Source organism: Ambystoma mexicanum, chromosome 3q, assembly GCF_040938575.1.
Source record: "Ambystoma mexicanum isolate Mex_15411 chromosome 3q, UKY_AmexF1_1, whole genome shotgun sequence".
NCBI classification, from domain to species: Eukaryota; Metazoa; Chordata; class Amphibia; order Caudata; family Ambystomatidae; genus Ambystoma; species Ambystoma mexicanum.
In genome coordinates, this window is record NC_090926.1 from 448,079,637 (window position 1) to 448,102,768 (window position 23,132).

The 23,132-nt window shown below is 45.2% G+C and overlaps 1 protein-coding gene across 6 annotated transcripts in view; it reads left to right on the plus strand.

The window, feature by feature from the left end:
* The window catches only part of ARAP3 (ArfGAP with RhoGAP domain, ankyrin repeat and PH domain 3), a 582,982-nt gene that overhangs the window by 182,353 nt on the left and 377,497 nt on the right, over positions 1-23,132 (plus strand). For 4 of the 6 annotated variants that reach the window (XM_069654121.1, XM_069654120.1, XM_069654125.1 and 1 more), the window contains one exon: positions 17,843-18,982. In XM_069654121.1, the coding sequence (XP_069510222.1) occupies positions 17,961-18,982 (1,022 nt within the window). In that variant the 5' untranslated portion in view covers positions 17,843-17,960. The remainder of the gene's footprint in view (positions 1-17,842; positions 18,983-23,132) is intronic. The other 2 variants (XM_069654122.1, XM_069654123.1) reach the window with 1 other exon arrangement.

Sequence of the window (23,132 nt, forward strand, 5' to 3'; positions counted from 1 at the left end):
CAAGCTGAACTTTTTGCCTAGACAGCTTCATCTTTGGGAATCCGCAATGCCACAAAATGTGAGTGTTTTGCCGAGTGGATGAAAAAGGTTTTGTGAAGTGAGTCTTCGTCCTGAGCAGATCTCTGCGTTAATCTCTCCTCCCTCCATTACATTCTTTTTTTCCTACTTAGCTTAGAGAGTGTGCCCAAATGACTGCACCCAGTCTCTCTTCCAAGGCCTCCTCCCCCAGCCGTCCACGGTTGATATATTATGTGCCAATGTATGCACTGTGTATCTGAGTGAGGACGATTAGCTCAGCGGCAACGTGCTCGCCTTGAAAACAAGACGACACGAAGTAACACAGGTCCGATCCCTGGTTCCGCGCTTATAAACCTCCGGGTATTAAGCGTGTTATAAATATGCAACTAAAAGACATTTTCCTGTAACAGCGCCTCGAATGCCCCCTGGCTGTGTGAGTGCTTTAAAAAAGCAAAATAAAAATAAATAAATATTCCTTGCGGTTGGGTCATTCATAGGTATTGACAGCACGGAAATATTATTTTTCCCTCCTTTCTTGTCGGTGCTTTCTCAGGCCATCCTGTTTCCAGACATGCTTTGGAACCAGAGCTCGTGACATCCGTTGAACCTCCCCAGGATGGACAGGAGGTGGGGGTGCGGTTCTCTGCCCTTAGATCCCTACAGCTGACCAGGCTCCCAGCCCCTATCTGGTGTGATTATTTTGAAAGCTGGGATGCCTCTGAACCTCCCCAGCCTCTTGACCTGAGCCTCTGCCAGGGGTCTGCTGCTGTTGACCTCTCTCATGCCCTGACAGTGTGTTGGTTCACAGCTCAGCAGAACACGGCCGCCCTCCCCCGTTTCTCCCCCCTCCCCAATACCGCAGGGCTCCTCGAGGAATGTAATGGCAAATATGCAGAGCCATATAAAATCAACATCATGAACTCAGAGAGCGAGAGACGCTCCCTGCCTTTAGTTGCCGCTAGCAGATTGGCGAATGCATGCGCTGTTTAAAAAAAAAATGGAAAGTTCGAAATGCACGCGCGCGGGTGTGCACACAGAACAACACGGCAAGGATGGCAATGGATATCGCCCCAAAGCCGGCTGTAATGCAGTTCGCATGTACTCTGCAGCTCTCTCCTCCCACATGCGCCACAATGCGGCCTTTGCTCAACGCTACCATGATTTCTTAGCGTATCTTGGCCCTGTTTTAGTCCTCCCTTTTAGCTCTCTCTTAAAGCAGATCTTGTGTTAATATTACTAGTACCCTGGACAAAACGACGAGACCATGTCAGCCAATCCGGATTCTAGACTTCCAGGCAATAATCTAGGGTGTATCTGTGGATCTAGTTCCCTACTATTTCTCAGCATCTCCTCGTGTGCCGCCATCCTCAACAGCTTCTCTCTCCACTGCGTCAGCTCTTTCTCTGGTCTCCTCTTCCATGCCTGCCGCTCTTTGCCCAACTCTCCTCTTGCCCGGCTTGTATGACATTGCGAGTTGAGTTGGATGCCATGGCCGCCGACTGTCGTGTTTTTTGTGTGTTTTTCTTTGACTCTTTTTTTACTGCGCCACAGGTGCCTGTAGCTGGAAAATGACAGTCACAGCATATCACCCCGCCACGTCATGGGTTGCTAGTGTTCTAGCCCCTAGTGGCATGGCAATGCCGGGTGTAACGGATCCTGTTCCTTGCCTTCAGCTGGAGCCAATGAATCGGCCATCCGAGCCCCGAACTCTGGGAAATGCCCTCTGCAACAGGCCGTACTGCTATACAACGAAAGAAGAAAACTCGAACTATGACAGGTGACAGCCTGCCAGCTAATGTGTACATTGTTTAGAATCCGGATCTTGGAATAAAACGTTATACAATAAGACAGTGTAGAGATTGTCTGGGGGCAGCATGTGTCTGGAAATGTGTGCTTATTTAAAAGGCACTTTCCAATGATGCCATATTGATGACTCCGCCTTTGTGGTCTGCGCTGTTGAATTCCCGTCTCTTGCAGCACTGGAGATTGTATCAGTCGCCTGACGTGCTGTTCCTCTTAATCTATATCCATGTCGCTCGTTTCTTAGAAAATCGTTGTCATTAGCAAACACCAAACACCTGTCCTGTACGAGTCCGATAACTACATCATTAAAATAAACGCGCCCGCCTATGCCTTATGCTTCAAACAACCCAGTGAGCAATGCTGTCTGTGCAAATCGGTACCACATTTAAAGCAGTGCCACTGCAACATAGGCGCCTGGCCAGCCTGACACCAATACAGCAAACTTTTAGTAGTCAACTTTGTAAGGGGATTTGAACTATTGATGAAGTTATTGGTTTCAGAACTAGGCTATCTGAGTTGTCATTCTGGCTTCCCCACTGTGAACCCCTTGTGTGATCCTCAACAAATAGTTCAATTCCCTCTTCCTCTGGCCCCTTCTCTTTAATAAATGCGAGCAGTTAAGCGAAGTATAACCTCTTTTCTGGATTGCAATATTGTCAACCCACCCTTAATTGTTGGGGAGCAGTCGATTGTTGCCAATGTGGGGTGTATGCTTAAGGGAGAGAGGGCAAACCAGGCATATTCCCTCCGATCTCCCTGTGCCCTTGTGGGTAGAATCGGAGTGATACGCCTGTATGGCACACGGGTCAACATGTCATTGAAGACCTTGTGAGTGGGTCACAGCCCTGAGAACAAGCTATTTTAGCTTCTGTGGTCTAATTGTCTAATTGTGAGTTACTTGGATTCTCACCCCAAATGAGTAGAGAGATACGCACAGGTAACTTTGTGCCTTCAATGGTACTGTAGCTGCTCCTCAACGATGATGACATTGAGGCAGAAGCATGTATCAGTGGTTTGTGTTGGCACTTCTGTTCACAGGAGACTGGCCTGGCATTTTGGACTTGTGTGCCCCTAAGGTCACAATCAGACAGACATGATGTGATAAGTATTTATAACGTGCCGGTACACAAGTGTTTCTAGACATGATAAGACAAGGGAAGGAAGACAGAGCGATGACATACAAATGATCTTACTAGGCTTTGTGTCATTCATATCGTGCAAGTGCAACAAAGCAAGTGCAACAAAGCAAGTGCAAGGGGAGGGAGAAGGGTCAAGTGCTAGGAAGAGGGGAGGGGAAGTGCAATCAGGGCAGCATTGCTCTGAGGATGAGCAGCCAGGGAAGCGTGACTCTGGGTAAGTGCAAGGAGGCAGGGGACTGTAGGGTAACAGTTACAGTCTCTAAGTGTACCGTAGGCCCAGAGGCAGTGCAGGGCAGACTGATCATGGAGGAGCCTGGTACCCAGTAAGACTGGGGGTAGCCAGGCAATCCGTCAGTGCAGTAGACAGGGAGGTCAGCAGGGGGGAGAGAGAGAGAGAGAGAAAGCAGACGTGAAAAGGAAGGTCTTCAGCTGCTTCCAGAACACCAGGTGGTCCGGCCCAAGTTTGAGAGGGGCCGGGAGGCCATTTCAGAAGGAGGCACCAGTACAGGAGAGAGATCTACCCCCCATTCTTTGCCTGGAGAAGCGTCTCAACCTCAGAGAGTTGAAGGTGGCTGAGCGAAGGGCTCGAGAAGGAAAGTATTTTGGAAGAGAGAGTTGGATGTAGTGCAGGCCCCAGAAAGCCTTGTGGACGATGCAGAGGGTCTTGAACTTGACCCTTGCAGCCACCGGGAGCCAATGGAGGGATTTCAGGGCTGAAGAGATACAGTCCCCCGGCTTGAGGCCAAGGAAAAGTCTCACAGTACTGTTCCAAATTAGTTGCAGGGGGAGGAGAGTAGAGGAGGAAGGTAGATTGAGAAAGAGGCTGTTGCAGTAGTCTAGCCTAGAGATAACCAGGGCTCTGGAGACAGTGAGATTCTGGGAGAAAGTGAGAAAGGGAAGAATACCACTGAGGAGGTGCAGCTGGTAGTGGGCCTTCTTGGCAAGGTCTGTGATGTGAAGAGAGGAGAGAGTGGAGTCGAAAATGGCACCAAGGTTTTTTGCCTCACAGGAAGGCAAAGGAAGAGAGCCCAAGGAAGGCGGCCGGAGTGAAAGATGGTAAGCGTGGGCAGGGGTCCCAATGAGAAGGATCTCCGAATTACTGGCATTAAGGCAGAGATTGTTGGAGGCGTATCAATCCTGAATAGCGGAGAGACAGTCAGGAATGAGCGGGAGAGGAGAGGAGGCTGAGGGGAGCCTGAAAGAGAGCTGAGTGTCATCCGCATAACACTGAAAGTTAGAGGAGAAGGCAGAGATCAGATGGGCCAGAGCGGCCAAGTAAACATTGAAGAGCCGGGTTGAGAGGTTAGAGCCCTGAGGAACACCACATGAGGAGAGAGAGGTGGTGGAGAGAAAGGACTCAAGTTAGACCTGTTAAGGTCGGTCCCGGAGGAAGGAGGTGAACCACTGCAGGGCCAGATCCATGATGCCCAGGTTCTCACAGAGTCGATTGATCAAGATGGTGTGATTGACCATGTCAAAAGCAGAGGAAAGGTCAAGAAGGATGAGGACAGAAGGAAGGCTTGAATCAAGATTAGTGAGCAGATTTTCACAGGTGTTCAGCAGAGCGGTTTCCGTGCCTCTGGCTGCTCTGAAGCCAGACTGATGGCCATGGAGACAACCAACAGATTCAGTGTGTAGAGTAAGCTGGGAGATAGCCAGATTTTCCCAGAGTTTGCCCAGGAATGGAGTGATAGAAAACAGACAATAATTTGCTGGACAGGTAGGGTTGGCAGAAAGGTTTTTAAGAAGGGGGTGCACAAGGGAGTGTTTGAGAAGAGGGGGGGAAAGTTCCAGTGGCAAAGAGTGATTGCGGAAATCAGCATGCAAAAGGATATTCTCCTCTGAAGTGAGAAAGGAGCACAGGTGGGACTGAGGACCTCCTGAGGGGTCTGCCACTCAAAGGAATTTGTTTTGCTCTCAGTGGAGGAATTCCCACGTCTTTCACTAACGTTTGTATACATGAGCACACTGAAATATAGTGTGATGGTGTCCTGGGACATAGCAGGAGTTAGAGGGAAGTTGGAAAGGGTGGACATTACTGAGTTTCTGAAGACTCATGAACTAATGATACAATATGATATGATATGATGGGTTATTTATTACGCGCTTAATACCCAGAGGTTTCTAAGCGCGCACCCGGGGATTGAACCTGTGGTGCTCCGTGTTGGCTTGCTCCTAAGGCGACCATGTTGCCCCTGTGCTATCCTCCCGAGACAAGGAGAGGAAACCTGGGCCCTTGATATCCCTCTCTTGGATGGTTATGTTTCCTATGGCATTCCCGCCAAGAAAAACCAAAGGGTGGTTGTTACGGGTGAATGGTCATCTTGGGTAAGGTATCACTGAACTGCAGATTCAAGGTGGTGGAGATGGAGTTGGACTTCCTTCAGATGTTGCTGATAACCTCCCCTGGAGGTGGCAAGATTGCCATCTTAAACTTCTACAATAGTCCCCATAAGGCAGAAGTGAACAAGGGCTTTGTGGCTGAGTTTTGAGGGAAAGGAGGGAACAGCTGAACCATATTCGTCTGGGGGGGTGACTTTAACCTCAGAATGGGGTCTGGAATATCTAAAGATCTTTATGACCGTTTGAAGGATAGACTCATGAATGGTCAGGAACCGCAAATGGAGGATACTATGGTATGTGTGAAGGGTTTATAGCTAAGTGCGTGGCTGATTAAATGGGGAATGTGATCGGTCAATAGACGTATTGTGCCTCATATCCCGGGAAAAAACTAATCTTCCATAATCATCTGTGCTCCACTACGATTGATTTCTTTTTCATATCCTTAGACTGGTGGAGAAACATAGTAAGCTTTGAGGTGGTGGCAGACCCTAATAGTGACCACAACCCCTAACTTTGAAATTAAGTGGGTTTGTCGGAGGGGAAGGACCGTCTGACCGTGTCCTGCGTCAGGTTGAAATAGAAGCAGTAGCCGAGTTTCCTGGGAGAGGATTTGGGTTTCTGGTCTGCATCTGAGTATCATGACAAGGATGAATTCGGAACTCAACGGCATTCGAGAGAATGAGGCCAACCCAGTGCAAGTTGTGGAGTGCTTCAAGAGTATCATAGGGGCTTTTACAGAGGGCTTTGTGGTAGAGTGCAACCAAAAAGGGAAGGCTAAAAGGAGGGGATGGTTTAATCTAGCCTGTACGACCGATAAAAACAAGCCCTCTTGAATGCTCTAAAATCTCTAGTTATTTTAAGAGGGGAGATTATTCAGGCAAGAGACCATTATCGTTCAATGGTATAGATAAGAAAAATGGAATTGAAGGAACAGGCATGGAAACGCTTCCTAGAGGCATCCAGAACAAACAACTCCAAAGGATTTGGGGAATTTGTAAAGGGGGTTGGGGGGTGATCTACAATCCTTCAGAAGGCATAAGTGGCACCCATTTGGCAGTGGAAGCCTAGGTGTCACATTTTGCCTCTCTGTATGGAGCTAGAGGGGCATCAGAGGTTGGGAGGAATAGCAGTTGTATCCTATGCTTTAAAATCGAAGCGGTCTAATTGGCGATTAGGTCACAAGCCCCTGGACCAGATGCATTACCAGCTGACTTGTTTCTAGACCAAATTGACCTATGGGCACCGGTGCTGACCATAGTTTATAATTCTTGCTTAATGTCTAGTCAGCTTCCACCTTCATGGAAAACTGCCATTATTTTTCTGATCTTTAAAAAAGGAGACCCTGCCAGCCTGGTGTCTTATCAACCAATATCCCTTTTGGACACCTCCTTTAAAATCTTTGGAAGGGTCTTGTTGGGGCACATAGAGTCCTGCCTCTCGGAAGGGTCAGTTCTTTCTGACATTCAGTTTGGATTCCGTCCGGGGCTAGGAACTATGGAACAGGGTCTTAATTTGTATCTCCTTTTTTCCAATTCTGTATTTTGCAAGGCAAACGCGGGTTATCTTGCTTTTAAGGACCTAAGCACAGCCTTTGACAAAGTAGACTAAGTTGTGGGTCGTTGAGGTGTCGAGAAAAAAGAAATACTGATTGTGTTGCGAGAAATTCAGATGGAAAATAAGGCCTGGGCTTGCATTGTTCCGGGGGGCGAGGCAGTGTACGGAGTGTTTTGATGTCGGGCTGGGGGTCCGACAGGGCTATGTGTTTGCGCCAATACTGTTTATGCTATAAATAAATGGGCCTCTTAATGCCCTGGTGTGTACTAGAGTGGTCTATTTGAACCTGGGTGGAGGGCCTTTCCGGTACTGGCTTATGCCGATGATACCGTTTTAATGGCCAGAACCCCAAGGGCCCTACAGGCTGTGATTGATGCTTACACAGCCTTTATGAATAGCATGGGGTTAAAAATTAATTCCACCAAGTCAGCGGTGATGGGGTGCGTAGGTAGGAAAGGGCCTGCAGTGAGGCGCCCTATGGTGTCTAATGGGTAAATCATCCCAAAGGTCACAGAATTTGACTACTTGGGGGTCAGATTGTTGAGGCATTTATGGGCAAAGCACATATCAGAAAGCAATCTCTGAAAATGAGCCTGTATACAGAAGGAATTCCCCATTTCTCAAATAGGTGCCAGGGACTGTCCTTGAAACGAGTTTTGAAGGTTTATACCGCCCAAACAAAGGCAGCTACTCTATATGGGGCTGCATTGTGAGGCCACAGGAAGGCCATAGAAATATAGGTGAAATACGTTTTTCGGACAGCTCTTAAGCCTTCCAGACTCAACCCCCTGTGCCTCAGTTCACAGGGAGTTGGGGATGGAGTTTTGGGTGGATCAATGGGCTGCCACTCCAAATATTTTTTGGTCATGCCTATGGGCAAATGAGCATGCAACCTTATGCCATTTTATCATTAGGAGCATTATCGGTAAGGGAAGCTGGCGCAAAATACCCTGGCTGGCATACATGAAGGAGTCCTTGCTCACCAGTAATATTCAGGACCTGTTCCCTGCAGATACATTGCTGTCAACCAAGCAACTGAGAGCTAACAAGCAGGTACTGTATCAGGGGGCACAGGAAAAGAAGGGGAACATGGAAAGCACAACCTACTCTGAAAGTCAATATGTAATTAATAACGTATTGGTTCATCCACTGCGCATAGTCAAACAATGTAGCTTCAGGAGCAAATGATCACTGTTCAAATCCTTCTAGGTTATTGTTCACTAATGATTAATAATCAAAATCCTTCCAAATTCTTGCACACGATATATCTCAGGAATCTTCCATTTTCCAATCCTTATTTAATTTTCCAGTGGTGATTTGCAAATTCCTGCCAACACGTGTTTCGACCTCTTAGAGCAAAGGTCTTCCTCAGGGCCAATGAATCACTCTCATTTACACATATTCCAATATCATCATTTTATATAAAATTTGAACAAACAATGCAACACATTGTGTTATAGATTTGAGTCATGGATTTCCAAAAAAAATCATAAAAATTGGTAAATACTGCATAGCAAGTGTATTAGGGACCGTTCCACATCCAGGGGACGAGGTTATATTTTCAAAGGAAGACAAAGAAGAAAAAATAAATATGTATATACATAAATACATCATAATAAACCCATCATGTGCCATGTCTTTCCATTTCAGATACAATCACCTAACTACCATGTAGTGCCTCTGTGTTCAGCATGCATCAAACTGAATGTGTTTTACCACATATGTAAAGTTATTATTATTTTGCATGTGTTTAGATAGTCTATTAGTGCGGCCAGGCAAAGTGATCCCCTGTCTCCAGCATCCACAGGTGCTGCACTGACTAGAGAGTTCCCCAAGTGAGGGCCGCCATTTCATTGTGATCAGAGGGCCAAGCTGATTGTCTATTCTGTGATTTGAAAGGTGTGTTCTTCGCTTTCTGTCCTATACTACTGGACCAATTTGGCGGACTACTGTCCAATTGAATAAGGTAATCTATAATAAAGAATATAAATCAAACTGTTGCCAACCATTTAACATATCCTTAGTAAATAGACACCTGAAGGCTTGTTTCTCTTACCTTCCTTGCAAGCTTATATCCATGCTTTTGGATGTTTGCCAACCTAGCTCCTGTGAAGGCCATGGCACTTTCCCTTGCACCAAAACAAATATTAGAAGTCAAAACGTGATGGGTAGAGAGCTGTAAATTAGTCTAGGCCATTGGGATTTCCTCTGAGCAGAAATAGCAGGTATATTAAGGTGTTACAAGGGAGATGGAGCTTGGGATCCTAGCCTTGGAACAGTCATGCCCGCACTACTTAGAGTGACTCATAGAAGAAAAAAAGATGGTGGTTGAAATGCTTTGAGTACATCATTACCACTGAGTATTACACTGGGCAGCTTTCCACTTTACTGTGCTCTAGCCTGCCTGTGGCATGGCACAAGGGGGGCAACATACCCCATGAATCATGATATTGAAAGATAGTGCACTGCTTCCTCTACTTTCCGCACCAACTTCTTCAAAGTCACTTCATCTTCTTATGATGTTAAAACTTGGGGAGGATGAGAAGTATGAGGATAGCTCAATGGCAACATGCTTGCCTTGGAAACAAGACGACATGGAGCAACACAGGTTCGATCCCCTGGTCCAAACTTAGAAAGTTTTGCATAATAAGCACATTATAAATCATCATACCTATCATATCATATCTTATCGGATACGGTCACCGGCAGCTCTTTTGCATCATCCTAGTTATTGTACAGATGTGTGGCACTGCCTGTTTCAGATACTGAATGTGCACTAATCTTTCGGAAGGACACCACCTGTGTGTTCATTGCCACCTATTCTAACTGCTGATAAGAAAGACAAGGAAACTAACCGTAGAAAGTAGTGGCAAAGTCTGTCTTTTATGAACTGAAATAGGTTTGTCTGCTAAACACGAAGATATGGGTTGTGCACTATTTTGTAAGTCAGGTTGTGGAAAATGAGTTAATACATTTGTGACTTGTTTGGTAGTGAGGAGTTGTGCAACTGGACCGTCCAGAAAAGTGTCTCTGGTTTTACTCCGTTTACCAGCATTTACCTCGTTTCTAAGAGCTTCCAACTTTAGAGTGATTTCCTCAGGATAATACAATTATTTTAAGTGGGAAAGATGGAAGATGGGGATTTTGCCAAGATCACACAATTTGGTCAAATAGGAACGCAGGCAAGGTCCCCTCTAGATCACAAGAGGGATGACAAGTGAACAATGGGGCGAGGCTGTCCAAACTTGAGGTAATGCCCAGCTTTTTCGGGGTCCAGTTCCGCTTTTTGATAGTCCCCCGCAGACAACATAAGGCCTGTTTTTTGGTTACTGTTTTTAAGGGCTCCACCAATTTTAAACAAAATGGGACGTGTTAGTAACAGAAAATTATTTCGCCTTTATCACACCATTTGATCAAGTGGTGAAACCAGGAGACAATGAAAGTTAGCAAAGGTAGGATAATGGCCCATCATGCCCTGTCCGCTAAACTAAGATCCCCGCTGCAGGCCTTCTCAGCTATCTTGCTGGTCCTGGAACCTGTTGCTTACACAGTTCTGCAGACCTGCCAAGGCGTGGCTTATATATAATACAGTGATGGCTCTGGAAAAGCAACCTTACATTGGGGTCCAGTGAGCAAGCAACCCCTCACATGTTTCTGCAGGTGTGTAACGAAATATGGGTCCCATGCTCTCTGTGCCTTCAGAATAAGGCAGCAACTAAATGATGAGATTGCTTGTGTTCCCACGCAGAGGAGAAGTGGCTATTACTGAATCCTGGCACAGTACCATGGATGATTGGCTATCTAGATGCAAGGGAACCTTGGAGCATCCTTCCCCACGTGGGTGACCTGCTACCGGGTCAGCTTGTTTTTATCAGGCTTCCAGGATCCACCCCGACTCTTTCGCAAGCCTGAAAGAAGTAGAAATAAGTCATTAATATGCTACCGTAGTTGGTCTCCCTCAATGGAAGCAACCTTTGCGCTTGAGGATGAAAACGCTACATAATATCCTAACTCCATTCTTGGAACAATGCTAAAATGCAATGGACCAATCAGATGGATTTAATGCTTAGTCATTGTACTGACTGATAGAATATATGCATTAGGTCTGCAAGAGACTCTATCTAGACATAAAATGGACTCTGTACAGCACAGGCAATTTAATCTTCTTGAAAAATCCTGGAAAGAAGCATGTGTTTGCTAAAGCAGATAACTTTCACTTGGGTGTTTGCCAAATCTTTTTATGTTATGTTATTGTGATTTGTACCACGCACCACTGCCATTTTTCATGGTCTCCAGGCGCTCCGTCGGATCTGTAAAGGAAGGGGGTTGGGATGGTATGTTAGTGGGGTTGAGAGGGGAAAAGCACAAGAGAGCTTTGATGCCCTGTTGGTAGCTTCCGTTTGGAAGAATCAGTCACTGTGTGCTGGTATAATTTGAGTTGATTGACATTTGTGTGATGTTTGTGGGTGATTGTATGAGGGTGTTTTATGTGTGTCATGGGTGTTGTGGAGAGTTGGTAGAGTGCCTGTAGTCTGGGTGTTTGTGGCAAAGGTCTCTGTCATGTTACTTCTGTGTTGTGTGGTGGGTATGCAGAAAGTTTTCAGCAGGTTATTCATGGTTGCCCGTGTTGTTTTGTTTTGCATTTGGTTAAGCCTTTGGGTTAGTCTTGTTCCTATTGAGTTTGAGGTCAGATTTTTGTTTGGTGGTCTAGTTTCGTAGATTTTTCTTGCAATCCAGTGGCCGAATGTCTGTTTCCGGTGCTTTTTCTTCAGGTTGGTGTGTTAAAGAAACGGGTCTTTAACAGTTTCCTGAATTTTAGGTGATCTTCTGTTGTTCGTATTTTCTATGGGGGCGAGTTACAGTGTTTCACTGCTATGCACGAGAATGCTGATACCCCAAATTTCTGTTTTGCATATTGTTTTGGTTTGAGGTGAATGTCGTTGCTGGACCTTAGTGCTGGAATTGGTTTGTAGATGGAGGTCTTTTCCTGTATGAATTTCTGCTCCTTGCCGTGGATCGCTTTGTGTGTTATGCAGTGAGTTTTGAAGGAGATTTGTTTTTTGACTAGTAATCAATGCAGTGTTCTTACCACTGGGGTGATGTGTTCTCTTTTTTTGAATCTGAGGATAAGCCTTGCTGCCGTATTCTGTATTCGTTGTAGCTTCCTCATAGGGTATTCTGGCATTCCGAGGTAGATGCTGTTGGCATAATCTTTTCTTGATGTGACGAGAGAGATTGCGGTCCGTGTGATCAGATGTTTAGCAACATTTTTGACTCTATCTTTCTACCTGAGGTGATGCCAGTAATGTAGTTTGGGGGGGGTGGTAGTATTGTGGGGGCAAGGAAGTGAATCTGATATTAAAGGGTCATCAAAAACCAAGGTTTAAAACTCCTGCATGTCTCATCAGCATCACAAGTAACCCTCAGAGCAGCACTCCACACAAGAAGCACTTTAACTGGGCCGGTCTGACCCGGCCCTCAGTACCTGCACTTCTCAATGCCTGAAAGAGAGTACCAGTACTCAACTATGCAATGAGGCGAAAATGACCGCATTTCATTTTCACTTTATCACCACATATGACTAAGCTTCTGCAGCCTTTTCCAGCGAAAGCCGTGCCCTCTCACTCCTCCTCTCTCCACCACCCACAGTGCCCATAATGTCTCCTTCAGGGCCCGCCCTGCAGAACAAGTGGAGAGGCGGGCCTGCAGCTCCTGAGCTCTCGGCACTCCACCAGGCGCGGAACACCATTTTGCTATGTGGGCTTCACTTGTTACCAATGAGGTCCCTTGAGAGTTTGCATATGCAGCATGGATTGATTTGGAAAGATGGGCAATTACTTGTTTAAAACGTTTTTCATTGTTATTTGCAGTGCATTTCCTAATATGTAAATGTTTAAGTTATTGGAGTTGTGATGGAACATTTTGGGAAGAAAACCCACACATAGCTCCAGTTATCTAGCAAATTCCTTAACATTAGACAATGAAAGCAAACAATAATAAAGCCACCCCTTTTAAAGCTTAGTTCGCAGCTGGGATATCTGCTAGTTAATCACACAAAAAATAAAGTATTCATTTATATGGAAATTCACATTTTCATGACACAGTGCATAGCAAACTGGAAGTTTGTGTGACAGAATCCCAGACACGCTGCTTAACGAAAGTGTGTGATCCATGGCTCATAATTTGATCTCACTCTGCATTACCTGGAACAATTGAGAGTTCCCAAAGTAGGCTATCTTTCATACATAACAATACTGGTGTCACAACAGGTCAACATCTGTCTGTGATTGATGAGCGTCTTTGATAGATTGTTGCATTAGGCTGACAGAATCAAATGTAATGGCAATGACTTAACAGTAAACCATTATAGTGAAATTTTGGTTGGGACCATTGAGATGTTTTAGCAGCGCATGCTCCAAAGGCCAGTCTCCACAGCGAGTTAAAGAGGGTGTGAGAACATAACTGAAGTGTGAGTGTGGGGAGTGAGACTTATAGAAATGGACACAAATAGAGAATGAGACACAAAGAGTGAGAGACACGTAGAAAGTGAGACAAATGGAGAACTAGGAAAATAGAGTTGCGGAAGTACACACAGTGAGACATTAATTGAAATGGGTCATTGAGCCCCGGCTAGCTCTTATGTGAAAGCGATTTAAAGACCCTACCAGGCTGAGCCCCACCCCACTTAAAGCCTAGGTTGATGAGTACTTGCACTTCTTTCTTCCATTTAAAGCACTGCACATAAGTACCGATCCATAGATAACATTTTCACTGGAAAGTAACTGCAACCTATTTATTTTTCCAACTAGTAGATTTGTAACTTGCAAATAAGCTTTGCCAGCCTGAAATGTTATCCTTGCAGAGTCCCCCAAATGAAAACAAGGCTGCAGCCAAGAACAGAATTAATTTCCCGTGTCTGGCAACTCATCAAGAAGTCCTGCAGCTCTACAGTGCAATCGCAAGCCCCCACCCAGCCAGTTCCAGCCCTAGGATGACACAATGGGGGTCGAGATGTTTTCCCTGAGATCAGTCACCGGTGGGGGAGGGGTCCGGTGATTCTTTAATATAGGGCCTGTGCAGGACTCTTATCTGCCAAACCCTGACGTATGTTTTAGTTGAGTTTAAAAAAAAATCTCTAAAACAGCCATCTCCTTCTAGTCCTTACTTATTTGCAGCTAGTAGTTCATGCTAATTAAAAGATGTGCTTTTCACTTAAATTCCTCTGATCCGAAAATATCATGGAGTTGTGTGGGTGTAAGGTGTAATTTTACTCGTTGCCAGTAGTTGCCTGTGTGTAGGTGGCTGCTAATGCCACTTTTCTGTACCACTGACTGCACATGTCACTCGCTCTGAGGGGTGGGGTGTTTGCTCTTCCTGTCCAGGTCCATTCTCTATTGGGCAGGGCTCTGTAATGCACTCCATTCTGGCATCCGTCTTACAGTGCATCCATTCAGTCCTTCAGTCATCACCGAAAATGGTGTCCCCTCCACCGCTCAGCCGCCACCCCCTCCACCCAGGATTCAAGCCAGAGACGCTCTATTGCGTGTAAACAAGCGCGCAATCACCTTCAGTCAGGCAATGCTAGTTACCAGCCACACAGCCCCACGCAGGTGCCGCTTAAGAGGCAGCCCACAGGAGAGTGTAGTGTTTGTCTCTACCGCTGTTGGGTGCGCCCTCTTCCTGGACAGTGGCAGTCTCCTACCAGAAGCAAACACTCTCTGCCCGCCTGCTCATCAACCTATCACCCATCCCCAGGGATGCTGAAGCCCTTCTGAATGTGGACTGTGCTTCTCTGCCTGGTCCCACAATCTCTTCTGGACCCTATTCATAATAAACCCATACGAGGTGGGGTAGGTTTACACGAATTTTTAGTAGGGCCATTGTTTAGTAGAAGGATACGTTACTCTTTTCCTAGGGAACTAGGCTAAAATACACACCAACACCAAGAAGGTGAGATTAGCCAGAGAAAACAGTGCTTGTTGACATTACCTGCTTTTCTCAGGCCTGAGTAATCTTGAAAGGATCGCTTGAGGTGCGGGATGAAGTTGAACTGCCTCGAAAAGCCCACTTCTCTCCAAGCGTGTCATTCTCCCAAATCCTAGAATGAGCACAAACATTTCTGCAATGTGCATCTATAAATCTACACTTGACACTTGCCCCCAGGCCAATCCAGGCTGCCCATCCTCCTGCTTACTGTGGCACCAGACCATAGCAGGTCTCCAGTTTTATACTTATTTGCTCAGTGCTAATGTGTTCTCCAGCCTGTCGCATGCCCTTTAAAAAGGAATGTACTTGTTTTGTCTACACTGTTTCCTCAATAAGGCAGAGGTATTGCAATAACCCTTTCCTTTAAAAAATATTCTTCCAGAGTTACTTCTCAGCCATACTTACCCCCAGGTCTCATATGATAGCATACACTGTAAAATGGACTCCCTAAAACCGTGCCTTTCTCAGATGTTCCAAGATAGAACAGAGGGCCTACCTCTGACCTTTGAACCTAGATCGGTGAGGGACCTGGCCGACTAGGGTCTTATTAGATGGGAAGACTTATTCCAGATAGGAAGTTCCTCTCCCTGACTAGATATGAAGAAATAGGAGGCAGCTGCTCGGATACAAATTCATTCATGCGTCAGTCTGTGGATTTCTGCATGTGCGTCCCACCTTTCTGGTCAAACCCCCTAAGAGGGCAAATCTATGACTAATAGATACCCAGGGGTATATCCAAGATCACCTTCTGCATTATATAGTTTGGCTGTCACACACTAAAACGGTATCACTGTATTATAAATATTAGCTTTTTATATACGAATACATTATGATATTTTACTACACACCATCGAAAGATTACGAAAGTCTCCCCAGTTGCCACTGCTCAAGATGGGAGGAGCTGACTTTCATCACGTGGACTGGGAATTACCCCTGATTGCTCCCGTTTGGGATGATGTGTGGGCCACAGCGTTGGCGATCGCTGATAAATAAGTGTAAAAGACGTTTTGTGGGAAAGACATGATTTTTAGCACCACTAATGGTGGACAAACGATGGTTGAAGGGTCCTACCCTTGCAGTTAAAGAGGGGCTGAAACATAAGGCGTGGTGAAATGAACAAGGCGTGAGATGCAGGGAGCTGGTTCATCCATCTTCCATCCCTAGAGGTTACTGGTCTGCTTTCGTAATTAAATAATTAATCCATAGAGAGCAACCCATGATGCAAACTGTCAAGACGCTGGTACAAACACACATGGGGTGCCCGCTGAGGCTTCTCCTGACAACTCAAACTGGATATGATGTTGAAATGGTATTACCCAAAATGACCTTTTACAATTGACCTTTTGTCCTAATTGACCTAATTATAGTGGTCCTAATTGACCTTCCGCACAATTGACCTTTGTATTATTTTAGTTATTTTATATATGTATTGGGTTGGTTTTGGATTATAAATAATATAAGGGGATTGGGTGGGGGGGTTGCAGGGGTTTTTGGATTGGGTGCGGGATTGCAAGGGTTTCCCCCAGCATATATGTCCTAATTGACCTTTTAAATTAGCTAAAGTCTCCCAAGGTCAATTCTCCTGAGGTCAATTGTGAAAAGGTCAATAAGTATACATCCGATTAAATTGCTGAGATGTGCTCAACACTGGATTGTAACATGTACATGTACACATGACCTTGCTTGATGTTCAGACACTTACTATCAATAATGGTCATGCTTATTCATGATGTGATGCATACGAGTTTGAAGTTAAAATGAAAAGTGCAGCATCTGGTTGGTTTTGTAGTCCATTTTAGACATCCTTTGAATAATTTCCCTCTAGGAGCCACTTAATTGTGATGGCAAATACAAATAAAGATCATGGGCCTCATTCCAAGTCTGGCGGGCCGGACGTACCGGTACCCTATCTGGCTCACATGACTACAAGTATGCCTGCAAGGGCCGTTGCTCCCGGTAGGTCTAACCTACTAGGGGCACCGGCCCCTGCAGGCATAGTTTTCACGGAAGCACCGGCACAGTTAGCAACGGTGCCGGTGCTTCTGTGTCCCACTCCACCGCCTGACATCTGCCGCCTGACATACCGGGCCGCTGGGACTTGTAATGTCCTGGTGGCACCAGGATATCGGGCGGCGGAACGGTGTTACGAGTTCCGCGGCAACCCGACAGTAGCACCGGCAGGTTATCAGCAAACTCGTAATGAGGCCCATCCCATTGAAATGTGATTACATTTTACAGCCTAACCAGAGATCCCCTCCATCCCTCTATCAAATGGATCCCCCTACGAATAAGAACTGCATTCTGGATTGAAACCATGATGTGGATTTTGGTTGCTGTCTTGTCTGGTTTAGAGCGCAATGTAGGCTTGGGCAGTCCTGCCCGTGCAATATGATTGCATGTGTAGATGTAAATAATGCATAGAAATTTGGGCAGTCCTTGGTTTCCGTGCAACATGCAAACCATCGGAAATGTTGCCCGCCACGAACATGCACGGCGGGCAGCATTCTCATGGAGTCCTATGGAATCCGTCTGCTTTTTGCGAGTGCAAACAACACGCACCTTCCATAGGAATACGACGTTTTCCACCCGCATGAAAATTCAAATCAGTCTTTCCCATCTGGGCCCCTGCTCCATGTTCCACATCCATTGGTGCATTTCAAGCATGTGCAAAACGTTTTACGCATGGTTTCATTGCACTTTGTGCACTGCCCAAGAACTTGAAAAGCAGCACCTCTGTCTCTTTCAGGTGCCATCTACGTTCATCTGCTCATCGGTTACCTGGGAATGTCTTCTGTAGATCATGTCCATTTATACATCTAGCATTTAGCCTGTACCTAAACACCTTTCATTTTGGCAAATGAAGAAAGTGAGGCAAAAGAGTGACATTCCCCAGATCACTCAATTTGGCAAAGTTAGAAGGGCATAATTAAAACTCGTGTGTTTTGTTTCACAAGACAGAAATTTACCCACCCTAACACCTTGCTATATTTTTTTTCTAGGTCATCTGTGACAAACGTGTTTCATTCTTTATTTGCAGCTGATGGAATTAGAGCAGTGCAAGAAGTAAGCAATGTGTAATCGACTACTTGCGGCCTGCCTCTGAGGTACCCACGAGACATGACCTCGCTCTGCGATGAGGATTTAGACATAGCCGATTGGCTCTCTGCCATCCACCTGGAGAGGTACACGGATGACTTCAAACTCCATGGCTACCACACAGCTAAGGACACCCTTTCCTTGGACAACGAGACTCTCCAACACATTGGCATAATTGCCACCGGGCACCGGAAAAGAATACTGAGCCGTCTGTGGCACGTGTCTGGGAGGGTCCATTCCCGAAGCAGTGTGGGCACCAGTATGCAGAAAGCACCGGCTGGCCTCTTGGTCAGTCCTGAAGACAGTCGGAAGGATATCCACAATCTAGACATTGCTACTCAAGGAACCGTGCTCGATTCTCCTGCCCAAAGCACCAAGGATATAGCATTAGAACCCCTTCCTAAGCCAGTGCCTAAACCCAGGACAGTCTTCCCCAAATCACTCCCAGCATCCAAGAATGACCAGACCCTAACACCAACCCCAGTTGCCCGGACCTGGCGGGCTTCAAATCACCAGGGTTCAGATTCGGATTCAGGGTTTGGAAGTGGTGACGTGACGTTAGATGGACTGATCTCAAGTGATGGTAGTACAGATCATGTGGAGAATAACGCCACTGTAGCACCACTACTCAAGGAGGAGGAGAGGCGACTCACTTACACTTGCACTCAGGATACGCCTTCTGAAAGGAGGAGAGGAAGCCCTTCAACGGCCCTACCACACATTATAAAAGGGAGTCCTCTGCAGAGTTTAATAGGTCAAACCTTCACAGAGACAGCCTTGTCAAGAACGTCGCCACCGCCATCATCCCCTGATGTCATTGGAAGCGACCATGCGCCCAGGTCTCCATTTCCTTTCTGTCTTCCCACATCACCATTTCCTGAGACAGAGTTTGAAATGATCACCAATGTCATTTATGATGGGTCTTCCCCCAGAAACTGGTCAGCGGGTTGGCCGTGTAGCCAGGAAGCTCAGCAGAGTCGAACCTCAGCATCACCGCTGGATGCAGCTCGGGAGGAAGGAACCCAGTCACTCAAGAAGCAGAAGTAAGTTCATTTTGACACCACTTACTTGAGCAATGCTATATCCTCGCAATTTTATGTTGATGTTCCAAGTGATTGAAGATTGAAGTAATCATAATACATTTAGGTTAAAATGGACTAATGCGAGTGTACCCAATAAGTATTCTCTGTTAGGATACTGCTGTGTACATTACATTATTCTAAAAAACAATTGATTAGGTGAATGCATTGCTAAAGTCACAGATGCAGATCACAAGACAGAGGCGATATGTTGTATGTTCAGAAACAGTTTAACAAAAGATGTATTGATCCAAAGATGGGCACGTACAAGGAGAAAAGACCAGGCGAACTGTGCGACTGCATCATTGACTTAAAAGCGTTTGAGATAACCCTTTGGTGATTAGTTATGAGTACGCAATAGCCAGACAGCCATTTTTGAGCAAATCAGTATTCCGATGTATATTATAATGTTTTACTGCTGTCCTCTGTCTCTGGCAAAATGTTCTGGTATGCCTTATTATTGAATGTTCCAACAGGCATTACCACCCAGGGATGGGTGAACAGCCTGGTGCAGGTTCTTCAGTTGGCTAGCTTTATCTAACAGTAAAAGCCTCTGATCGAAGGAAACTGTTTGCTGCTTCCAGCCTCCCTCTGGTGCTCGCCTGCCTCCCGCTCCCACTGCTTTTTCATTGTCTACGGTTGAGTAATATAAAAAATCACCACTTACCTTGCATCCTGCTGCCGCAGCGCACCCGCCTCAGACTCCTCCTGCACTCCTGGCATCTGCTCCTTCAAGGCTGCCATGGACATGTAAGCAGGGCTCCTCCAAGAGCTCTGCCTGCTTTTTCCATGGTGACTATCTTACTTATAGATTCTTTAACGCACGGGGAAAAAATTGGTCACACTCTCCCATGACGTATTTCTACTTCACAAAAGCCCATTATCATCCCAGTCATTACCCTGATATTCTATTGGTTAGATCAAACTCGCGGGCAGGCTAAACCAAGAATGGCCCTCGGTTCACTGGGGAATTATGTCCGCCATTACTGTTTCCTATGGCCTGCCCGAGCTCTTCTCGTTTCTCGGGATTATACCAACATGTACTTACAGGGTATGTTTGTTTCCTCATTTTCTGTTCTTATAAGATGAACTTAATGTATACAGTCCTTCCCTCAACAAATATATATCAAACCATTTCCAGTACTCATAACCTTGATGTCATTCATATCCTACGTATTAACAATTGCAGACAAAGGCAGCATAACATGCCTTGTGGTCTCCTCCTCCTGATGGCTGAAGAGATCAAAGGAAACATATTAAATTGATTCACTGTAGTTTTGTCTTATGAAAAATGATTCCTAAAAACAATGGGAAAGGGGCTGTCATCTTTATAATAGAAGGATAGAGTACCACGTGCATGAAACATTTACAAGACCAGATGGAAATTCCAAGGGTTCTGAGAACCAACCATTACTGAGAAATGTGCTGATCCCAGAGCACGGAGAAGTATAGCACTCACTACAAAAAGTAAAAGAACGAATGGTCCCTCCACCAGATAATCCTATAGGGAAGTGAATTCTGTAAAATAGGTTGACTCTCATAAATCTGGATTTTCATTCTGTGATGTCCTAGTATTATCATTAAACCATGTATCAAAGACACATAGAATTATAGATAGCTAACTATCAACTAGAGTGATATATTTCCTGGTGGGATTCGGAGTGACAACTGATAGACAACAAGAGCGAAGCTCAAGTTAGCTGTGATGTCACTAGGAACTCCAAGGTGCGCTACAACCTGTATTTGAAAGGTACCATCCCTAATTTCTGGTTATGTATGGCTCCAGTGCTAGCGTTTTCCTCTGAGAGTTCCCCATTGACCGGCATTCCAAGGGCTGGAGAGGGGAGGCATGTTGGAGCTGTGTACAATGTAAAGAAAATCCTAGATTTCCTCTCAACTCACCCCACAGTGATCCAACATTTTTTAAAAAAAATAATTCTCTGGCAGAGAAAATGCCACATCTACACTGTGATGTTATGACAATTGATTATGAATGACTTATTCTTAGGAGGAAACAACAATCAGAAAGGATATGTTGCTAATGCCATACATAGTTGAGCATTGCTGTTCCTTCCTAGAAGTGCATCATTAATAGGGTATATTTTTAAATTATATAATTGATTTTCCTTTCACGTGAATTCTCTGACATATTTCTCTCTATCTCAAGTGGGGATTTCAATCTTACAACCCCGCTGAGTATCGGTTAATATATCATATTTGCGAATGGTCATCAGAACTGAAATATCAGTTAGGCACCACTTGAGTCAACATGTTTCATACTTTTTGGGTTTCATCAGGACAAAATGAATACATTCCTTGTCAGATATACTTGAACATGAAAGTAGCATGATCACTTTTGCCACCATAATCTGTTTCACCATGCCTTCTCATAGTATTTGCAATCGGAGTTTCTCCTGTAGCTTCTCGGTTTGCCCTACCCCATTCCACTGCAAGTGCCCACTGACTATCAAGTTTACATTCTAAGTTGATGTCAAACCTGCGTCATCATGTCCTGTGCGAGGTGTGTTTGGTAACCCTTCAATGAGATGCCATGAGATACCTCCTGTACATTGGTAACTTGCAAAGAGATAACAGGTCACCCGTTCTCTTGCCTCATGAATAAACACTGATCATTGGTTGGCTTTTATCCAAACAGATTGTTTACATTTTGAATTTAATGCCGATTTAAATGCCACATATTTTGCACAGAATATAAGTTGACAAAGAATTGTTTATTCTTGTGTGAAACCAGTGTTTGTCTTCTGGGATTCTACTGTAACAACATAGTGTGCCAAATGGAATATCGCTCACAACCTGACTTATGAAATATTTGCAGTCCAAAAAACTTGGATTTTAAAACAATCTGGACAAATAGCAGCAAAATATCAAATATGCATTTATGAGATGAGAGCGTGTGTGACCTGTTATCACTTGGTAATAGTCATCAGTCGCTGAGATCATGACTAAAGCAAGTATTGGGCTGGGCCTGACGCAGCACTGGTCCACAATGGGCAACCATTTGTAGTCTTATCTGAATTAAAACTCTCCTTCAACTTCAGATAAATGAGCTGTAGGACATTACAATCTCCACCATAGCCTTTATAAAAAATGATCGCCCCCTCTCCAAAATCTATTGTCCCCTTTTCCCTTGAATCAAGGTCAAAGGCCCATGCTAACTGTGGCCACATTTCGTATTTATTTATTTATGTATTTATGTATTTATGTATTCATGTATTTATTTATTTATTTATTGTTCACTTGAAAGGCGCTTATACAGGAAGCAAATACTGTTTCAAAGCGCCCACAGGGCAACAGGGTGGGGACATGGGATGATAATTACAATACCAAAAAAAAAAACATGTACCCCATACACGCGTATGAGGTGCATGTGTAGCCCATACACATGTAGGCAGGGAATTCAACAAATCTGTTCTCTAGTCTTCAGAAAATTGCATGGGGGAAGGTAGGCTCGCTCTAAAATGAAGATGCAGGGATCATGTAAAAGCAGCACTGGGATCTTTTCACCGGGCCACCAGGAGCATTCAGGATGAAACTTTAGTCCCACTGCTTGACACTTAAGGCCACTTTCATCAGAGCTGCGGTGTGTACTCTAAATGCCTTGCAACTGTGTCTAAACCTTTGCAAAATGTTGGTGAAGGGGCAGCAATCCTGAAATGAGCTACCAGCGTAAACTCAGGCTAAAACCTTCCTTTTACCAGTATCGTATATGTATCCATTAAACCCTTAAGTGCTAAGGGCGAGTATGTTCCTCCTGATTGCACATAAACACATCATTCTAGGGTCTCCCCACACGTATTTGTGGGCTCTGCATGGCCTTTCATCCTTGTACTCTGAATCTAACTAAGCCAGCATGCAGTGCTTTCCAAAATCCCATATCATGACATATCGGCCAAAAGCATAATGGTAAGGGATGGGTTTTTGCAACGTGTGACTGTCTAACTTTCACAGGTTCTGCTAGTCTTCTAGAATTTGTAAAGCTCTGGCAGCTGTGCCCTCAGAACTCAGATGTTAACGCACGCACCAGGCTGTCCATTGGCTTCATAGCACTGAGTGATGCTTCTAGCGCTGAGCTTTTTTTAAGTACCTAATGCAT